The 9,469-nt window shown below is 34.0% G+C and overlaps 1 protein-coding gene across 1 annotated transcript; it reads left to right on the forward strand.

The window, feature by feature from the left end:
* Positions 1 to 718: 718 nt before the first annotated feature.
* Positions 719 to 1,222, forward strand: LOC126727932 (uncharacterized). Its single transcript, XM_050433828.1, has 2 exons — positions 719 to 926; positions 1,014 to 1,222. Exons 1-2 carry the CDS (start codon positions 719 to 721, stop codon positions 1,220 to 1,222), a joined length of 417 nt encoding a protein of 138 aa, XP_050289785.1.
* The last annotated feature ends 8,247 nt before the right edge of the window (positions 1,223 to 9,469 follow it).

A 9,469-nucleotide genomic window follows, 5' to 3' on the forward strand; every position in this document is an offset into this window, starting at 1 on the left:
TGCAACACTTATAGATGAAGTGAATGGTGCCTGGAAAAATGATTTGGTGAGACAAGTTTTCTTACCTTATGAAGCTGATTTAATCTGTGGTATTACCTTAAGTGCTAAACTATCAACAGACAAGCAAGTTTGGGATTTGACACCCAATGATCTTTTTAGTGTCCGAAGTGCATATAAGCTTGCCATGGAGATGAGATCAGTTGCACCGGTGGGAGATGTGTCTGATGGTAGTCACTTAAGGAAGTTCTGGAAGTACCTCTGGAGCTGCAATATTCCACATAAGATTCACCACTTTGCTTGGAGGGCCTGTAGAGATGTGTTGCCCACAAAGGAGAACCTAGTCAGGCACAAAATGCTTTTGGATAGCTATTGTGATGAGTGTAATATGGAGGAAGAAACTTCGGCCCATTTGTTTTGGTGCTGTCAGCGAGTTTGTGATATCTGGCATATGTCTAATTTGTTTTGGGACTCATTGGTTCATCACTTTGGGTCATTCATGGATATGCTATGGTATGTGGTAATGGTAGCTCAGTGGGATCATAGCAGGGTGGAAAAGCTAATTGTGGTGGCTTGGGTGATTTGGTCGAACAGGAATGAGTGCAGAAATGGGGGTGCGAAGAAATCCTGTTAGGCCTTACTACAAGGGGTGTTGGAGTATTTAGGTGAGTATCAAGCATGTTTGGAGGTTCCTGGGAGTCCGAAGCAGCTAGTTGAAGCAATGCATTGGACACCTCCCTCTCCGAATCGCTACAAAATCAACATGGATGGTGTTGTGTTCAAGGAGCAAAAAATGGTAGGTGTTGTGATTTTGATAAGGGACGAAGAGGGTCGATTGATTGGTGCCTGTAGTAAGAAGATAGAAGCTCCCTTGGGTGCCATTGAAGCTGAAGCAAAGGCTGTTGACCTGGGTCTTCAATTTGCTAAGGGTATGTCTATTTAGGATTTCACGCTTGAGAGTGATTCTTTGACGCTCGTTAATGCTTTAAGGGACTTGTCTCCTCTTCCTTTATCAGTTGCTGCTTTGGTCTATAGTTTAGTAGATGCTGCCCATTCTTTTCAGTGTGTAGACTTCTCCCATGTTGGTCAAAATGGTAATAGGCTAGCCCATTTACTTGCAAGACATGCTTTAGGCATTGCAAATTTGTCTGTTTGGGTTGAAGAGACTTCTTGTTTCCTTGAACAAGCTCTCAACCAGGATGTATTTGTTAATTCTTCTAATTAATAAAGTTTAGTAGTATTCCACATCAAAAAAAAAAAAGAAAAGAAAAAAAGATAGGCACCGCATGCATCGACCTTGTTTTGCCTATCTATATATATATATATATTAATAGGTAAAACTTAGAAAAAGTTCAATTAGAATTTGAAATTAGAAATTAAAATTAGAATCCAATTTTGTACTGTGTCTAAATTTATGTGAGGACCATACCATAATTATCCACTTAAATTTTTTAATCTTTGTGCAAAGTGAGTTAATGAGTGCATGCAAAATACTAAGAATCTAATATTAATGAACTATAAAATTAAAAAAATAAAACCAATCACATATACTCAATAAAAATCACCACACAACAAAGATCATCACATGTTTTATCTTATTAAAAATTAGAAAAAAAATTATTATAAGTAGTATTAAATTTAGGTAAGAATTTTAATATGTGACTAATTACGTTTACTTTTAAAAAAATAATTTGACTAATTATTTATATTTTTATAATAAAAATTGTATTTAATTTTAAATGTATCTATACGTATGCATGTGTTACATGCTATTTTTTTTAAAAATAATTTGACTAATTATTTATATTTTTATAATAAAAATTATGTTTAATTTTAAATGCATTCATGCATTTGCATGAGTTACATGCTAGTATTTCCCATGGTTTTGAAACCCAGATTGTTCATTGAACTATAAAAAGGAGAGGTTCAAGATTTTTGAGGTCGAACCAGGGTCGAACCGTGATGACGTCATAATTAATTTAATAATTATTTTAAATATATATAAAAATATTAAATTAATAAAAATAGAAAAATTAATAAAAAATAGAACCTTCAGGTTATAAACTAACCTTCAGTATTTTTTATATCATAACTTTGATAAGGCTATATTTCTCACATTAACCAATAAAATCCACAAATCTATGCCATAAACCAAAAATGTAAAATCAAATAGCTCCTAAGAATCTCTTTTTTGCCATTACATTTTCATAGCAACCAAACAAAAAGGAACACAATAGAGCTTCAAACCCCTAAATTTACACACGAACTATGTTATGAATCATTCACAAAATTTGTCAGTGAACAAACAGCTCCCAGAATTGAAATCAGTCTATAAAACCTAAAATTCCTCACAAAATCAGTCTGTAAAACCTTGCTCAATCCAACAATTCCTCACTAAAATTCAACAATTCTCCACCAAAAACCAAAACCAAACAAAACCCTTTTCTTTTATAAAGTTTAGGCATTGTTTCACGAACAAAATTATTTTGTTTTCAATGAAACGAGGTTTACATAATAAGCACACAACATTAATAGAAACACAGACAGAAAAATAAATTAAATTAAAAAAAAAAAAAATTCTCATCAATTTTCTACTAAACCAAATAGAGCATTGGAGTGAATCTTCACTAACAAAAGACGATATGTATATATACAAAAGCTTACCGGAACCCTTTGTCGATGGAGGTGCTTAAAGATTTGAGGCTAAGGTTTGTGGTGGTCGACGACGATGAGGGAGAGAGGCGGAGATGTAATGAGAGTGAGAGAGAGGTAGAGAGTGATTGAGAGAGTGAGGCGAGGGCGATCTGGGCTGAGGATGTGGTGGCCAACAGCGACGGGGGAGAGAGTCAGAGATGAGAGATGTGATGAGAGTGAGAGAGAGGCAGAAAGCTCAGAGCGTGAGAGAGTGAGGTGAGGGTTTGTGTTTTGTTTGAGAGAGTGATCCTTGCCAAAATGACGCCATAGTCATATAGGGGAAAAAAAAGAAGAAGAAGTCTAGAACGGTGCTGTTTAAGTCTCGAAAAACTGGACCGGTGTGAATTGCCTGAATCAGTCATGGTTCACAGAATCGGGCGGTCGGGCTGCGGTCTGTATGGGTCACTGCTTTTTTTACATGGAACGGTTCTTCATGTTAAACAGACTGTAAAAATGGCCAGTTCGCAGTTTTCCCAGTCGGACCGTATGGTCTAGTCCAAGTTTCAAAACCATGGTATTTCCATAATGAAAGCTTGTAAATTCCTGATCTCTAACATTATTTCCTACACTAGCCTTACTGTTCCTTTCTTCTCGGTGACCCCACCATAACTTCATATAATTCCTTCCAGCTCTTCATATGGAGATTTTGACAACCGAAAACAGCTAATCACGTAGGTAGTTACTGCTTGTGTATGCCTCTAATTTGCTTATCACTTTGTTCCTTGATGCATACTTATCAATGCTAAAAAAAAGAGAATTCCTTGAAAATTTACATGGTAACCTTTCCCAAAGGAACAACATGCCCATATTAATATATATGCCCATGAACTATTAAAAAAAAAGACAAAAGTTTAACTATGAAATTAGTTGTAGTTTAAGTTTACAATCTTACTCAATATCTCTTTTTCAAAAAAAACTTTATATAATATTTTAAACTTTACTACATATTTTAAAATTTTAACCATTGAATTGCATGTTCTTTACGCTCTTAATAAATATGTCAAATTTTTTGATAATCGGATATTATTTACAACTTATTGATGACATAACTATTGATCTTTAATTTTCTAGAAATTTTGCAAGCAAGGAGGATATAAGAAGAAGACGTAATTTAGTGGTGGATTTATCAAAATTGACATCTAATAAAAAGATATTGAGTAAGGTTGTAACCATTAATATATAAGCTATTAAGTATTTCTCCAAAAGAAATAGTTAATAGCTTATATATTAATGGATTCTGAAAATTTCAAAAACATGTATAAACACCTTTGAACGTTTAGACCCCCAAATTACAACTTAACCAATTCAAGCATTATGTCAAACAACAAGTGTGCGGAAACTTAACATAAGCTATAATATGAAATTGGTAAAAACTATCTAAGCCAAATAAAAACACAATCCAAAGCAGATAATAAATAGGCAAAGATAGAGAGAAAGGAAGATGCAAACACAAAGACAACACGTGATGTGTTATCGAAGAGGAAACCGAAGCCCTCGGCGTAAAACCTCTCTGCCGCCCTCCAAGCGGTAAACAATCCACTAGAAAATACAGTTGGGATACATGGACAGCAATAGACCCTCCAAGCCTAATCTACCCAGTGCACCTAAGCCCTCCAAGCTTCTTGCTCCAACGAGGTTGCGCCGAACCTTTTTCTTTTCTAGCTTCCCGGATTCCGCTACTAGACCGTAGCATCAACCAATGAAGATTGATTCCTTCCTAACTGCTTCCCAGAAATCCAAACAGCTGTCTCACAGTGATGATGATGGTGAGAACCAGGTTTGGTATAATGCCTCTCAAGGATTTGACAATGGAGAGGAAGAGAGTTGAGGAATTTGAAGAGACTCTAATGTATAGATTGTAGGTGAATCAATCTTGTTTTTCTTTAGAGTTTCTCTCTCAAAATTCTCTCTGGAAGCTCTCTTACAATTGTGGGTAAAAGAGGTATTTATACTGGAGTGGGAGAGGAATGTGAAACGTTAGGTTTTACAAAACAGGGGTGGCTCGTGGCTTGACCTCGCGGCTTGACTAAGTCGCGAGATCCAGTCGCGAGATAACTGTATGGCCAGTTGTCATGTTTTGTCCTGTAGTGCTCCTGCTTGCATGACTGTTCACCTTCCAGTATGCTTGGCACGTGTGCTACGTCTGGCGGCTTGCAGCCGCGAGTCACCCGCGAGGCCAAGCCGCGAGTCTCTGTTTTCTTGCACACTCTTGAGCAATCTTCACTCTAACTCACTCACTACCCTTACATCAAACCCACCTAAATACAGGGTTACTAATTGCTGAATTACAAGCAAATTTGGCACGGAATAAAGCCAATTAGATGGTTGAATCAATTCAACCTTACAGATTCCAAACACATTAATCAAAACAAATCTAAACTACAAATCAACCAAAACTAAGTCATATTGTGCGCAAGTTATGTATTTGCTTGTGATTTCAATCAACTTTCCTATTTAATTGTTTCTAACCCAGAACAAGCAAAAGTAAATTATAAATTCATCAAACGATAAATATAATTAAACAATTAGTCAATAGTAGAGTCCTGGAGTTGTTCTCCCATTGAATCAAACAATAAATATTGGAGCGAAACAATCTATTTATTAAATTTGAGAGAGATTTCCTTTAGATTTCGGTTCTATACCATGAAAAACCAAGACTAAAATCAATCCTTTTGTTATTTCTATAATAGATAAAAATTTAACAAAAGCAAATGTATAAAATTGAGAAGGTTTGTTGTAGAAGGCAAACATTTTGTGAGAAGGTTTATTGTAGAAAGGACAGGAATGAAAGGAATTAAAAATACAGAAAATACCTTGATTTGAAGAAGAAAGAAAATCACAACCTTTGAAATTGATTGGGTATATGTTGTTGCAGCAAAGGAATGTTACGGACTGAAGAAAATTTGGAAACTGAAAATTACAGTTCAGTGCATATATGAGAGTTTTAAGGTTTTTGTTCTGTTTTGACTGTATGGTTACAATGAATGATTTTATAATTTTCTTTGGGGTGTGACGTTTTAGGTTGGTTTTTTAACATGTTTGATTTTAAAGAATTCTCAAATGGTGTAACAATCGAGCTTTTGTGACTTAAAATTGTCTTCGTGGCAAAAGTTTACGTGGGTACTTTTCCTACGTATCAAAATAGGCTTAACTATAGGACCTAATTTTCTCTGACCTTCTGCTAGTATTAGAAGTACTAGTGTGTAACCCCGTGCATATGCACGGTACATTTAAAAACAATCACAATTATATATATATATATAAATTGTTTGCTTATTGATTATGAATTAAAAAACAAATTGAAATTAACATTTAGAATAATAAACGTAAAGATAGAATTAGTCATGCCAAGACAATATTTCCTAAGGGACCAATCCCTTCACCAAAATAACTTGGAAAAGAGTTTGACAAAAACCATCTTGCTGAGACGTTTAGCTTTGTTAGCATTCCTATACACCCAATTAAACTCCAACCGGTCAAATCTTGCATATAGCAATCTGACTTTAACAACAAAATTAACAGTTCTCTAGTGCACTAATTTGGAGCTATTGGTCACTACCTCAACTCAAATTTTGGAATTACCCTCAATTACCACATTCTAAAACCACTTTTGACCTGCTAATTCCACTGCGCACAAAAAAGCTTTGGCTTCCACTTGAATAGCGACCTTAGTATTCACTTTTTTTGAGAAGGCGAATAAGCTTCACTATAAGCCACTTTCCAAGGGTGCATGTAGGAGCTATGTTTCATACATGATTCTGATATCAAGTTCAACATGACATAAAATGACCATGAATGACAACATTTAGGAGATAAAGTTTTGTCTTAAAAAATTTAAAACTCAAAGCTTGCCTTGAACTATGGACATTGGACAATGACAATGCCTCAAGAGTCAATGTTAAGTTATGTACATTTGATTTGCGAAGCTTGTGTGTGTTTGTTTCTCAAAAAAAAAGAATGGGTAATTGTCCCACATTGCTTAAGAGAGTATGTTGTGTGTAGTATAACTTGCCCCACCCTACCTTAAAAGTTACCATGACTTTTGAGTGGAGTTGTGGTGTGCCTTTGTGTTAGAATCCCTTTCCCTCTCCCTCTCCCTTGTGTGTGTGTGTGTGTGTGTGTTTGTTTCTCAAAAAAAAAAAAAAAAAAGATTTGCGAAGCTTAAGGTCAAAGATACAATTATCAAATGACATACACACACTATTATCCTCTGGCTTACAAATCAAACTTTAAAATATCTTCTTTCTCAACCATGGCATTCACCCACTATTATATTATGTTACATGATTCTTATATGAAATATTTCCAAATTCATTCATCTGTGAATCTTTCAAACCAAAATTCACGCACGAATTAAGACAAATAAATAGCTTTCGTTGAGAGCTTTCATTTGTTCCACTCTATTTTCTACTATATGATACCATTGTTTCTAGCAATGCTTAGCTTCATTAAAAGTCACACATAACTTAGTATATACTTTGAAGAGCATTACAAACTATGGAAAAAAAAATTATTATAAAAGCTCGTAAACTAAACAAATTTCTCTGAAAATGGGCTGAATTTATAATTTTCATGTTTTTTTGGTTTGTTTGTTTTTGGATATGATATTTTCAAAGATAAGTAACAACACTCATATGGAATGCTATATTTTAGCTATTGATGAATGTTTACCGCTTTTGACTGTCATCCCCCATATTGGATCTAAGTAAATACTATCTCTCTATATTTACCTATTGAGAAACTAAATATATTTTTAATTTTTAATCGATAAATATCATCTACCTAACTGTATAAAAAACTTGTATTAAAGTATGGTCATTGTTACTAATTGTATAACTAAATTCAACTATATATTTTTTCATTATAGATCTTATCTCATGCAATATGAAAAATTTCAAGAAATACCACTTTCAACTTAGTGTATGCCCATAATAATTAAGAGTGTAAAAAATATGCACTACAATTGTTAGATTTTCAAAATATGTAACAATATTAAAAAAAATTTAAAGGAAATTGTAGTCTTAAGGTACAACTGCAACTTTGTAGTCTCCAAAAAACAAGTCATGTACATTGGACTTGGAAGAAAAAGAACTATTGGTCTTGCCCAATCATACCCTTATATTCTTACCATAAATAATTGGATCATTGGCTTTCTTTATTGTTGAGATGCAACCCAAAACAAAAAAGGCATACGACAACAACAAAATTAATAATAAATAAAATCTCCAAATAGCATTATAATGAAATATTGTTTCCAAAAGCCATATTTTTCAAATTCATATGGATGCTTATTTTAATCCTCATACGGGATTTAAATTTCATTTATACATTTGAATATTGATATTGTTAAATTCAATGGTTAGTTATGAAGCAAAAGAGTTGTTAACCGTAAAAAAAAATATGTGAGAAAAGGAATTGACAATGTTTCATAAGTCAATGAATATGAATAGAAAAGGGGCGCAAGTTTACCTACAAATTTGTTTGTTGTACATTGGGGGGTTGTTGGTGTGTTGTTAAGAGTTGTTTGCCAATGGTAGCAAGTGGTTAGGGGTTGAATTACTCTCTCTCTCTACTCCCCCTACCTCCTCCCTCAATCCGAATGGAGACCAATTGGTTTTTAATGTAGGCGAATATCAAATTTAATGAATAGATCCCTCCATGAATGTTAGACTCCTCCTCTACTCCCCTTACCTCCTTCCTTAATCCAAATGGGGACCAATTGGTTTTTAGTGTAGGCAGATATCAAATTCAAGTTATTTTATTCGACGATAAAAGACTTTACTAATTGAATTTACTTAATCTGCACTTTTTTTTTTTTGGAATTTAATTATTCCGGATCTATGGATTATGGGTAGATTTCTCATTCCCTTTGCGTAACAGATGATCCATTGATGAATTGATGTATGTATTGGTAGCGGAGTACGACACTCAATTATTGACTAATAGGGATGGTAGCAAGTGGTTAGGAGTTGTTTGCCGATGGTAGCAAGTGGTTAGGGGTTGAAATTATATTTAGAGAAACATTTAAGAGAGAGAGAGAGAGAGGAGCTTGAGAGGTCTACATAGAAGTGTCCAGGTGACATGTTCTTGTTTAGGTTATTTTTGTGGTCTTCTTAGTTTTTGTATTAGGTGTTAATATATTATTTATTTTGGCACAAAAATTTTAAAAATTTAGATGGGACACATGGCGCAAAATTGAGAATCCAATTAACTCACTTGACCAAAAAAAAAAAAAAACACATGGTGCAAAATTGAGAATTCAATTGAAATGTAATTGAATTTTCTCTCAATTTCATCTATTATTTTATATATAGATTAGATTAGATATTGATTGTATAAATTTGTTACAGCACATGGAAGTTACCAAGCCAAAAATCTTGGCACAATGAAGGAGATTTTTTTTGAAGTCTCAACAGTGTGAAAATGGGTTTTTATTTATTTATTTATTTGGCATTTTCAGGGACTTTGAGGTGTGTAAGTAAATGTGGAAAAGTAAAAAACCTGTGTAGCTGGCACCAATGGATTGTGGATTTTTTTTTTTTTTTTGATGAACCAACATATTTATTAAACCAACAACAAAAACTACACAGCCAAGGAAAGAGCCTCAGCTCTAATAACAGAAACAAAGCAAGGAGGCCCCAACCCCACATCAAAAGAGCCAAAGTAGTTGTTTGACAAAGACCACTTGGCTAATACATGAGCAGCAACATTTGCTTCTCTAGCTACCCAACTGAAACTAAAATTAGAGAAATTCAATTTTAAAGCTAAAACATTAGTG

This window comes from Quercus robur, chromosome 5, assembly GCF_932294415.1.
Source record: "Quercus robur chromosome 5, dhQueRobu3.1, whole genome shotgun sequence".
Classification (NCBI taxonomy): domain Eukaryota; kingdom Viridiplantae; phylum Streptophyta; class Magnoliopsida; order Fagales; family Fagaceae; genus Quercus; species Quercus robur.

Bases quoted from the DNA above. Each gene is read 5' to 3' on its own strand.
- LOC126727932 (XM_050433828.1), top strand. From the start codon at position 719: ATGCATTGGACACCTCCCTCTCCGAATCGCTACAAAATCAACATGGAT. The intron at 927-1,013 runs GTATGTCTATTT...TTCCTTTATCAG, and splicing joins GGGTCTTCAATTTGCTAAGG to TTGCTGCTTTGGTCTATAGT.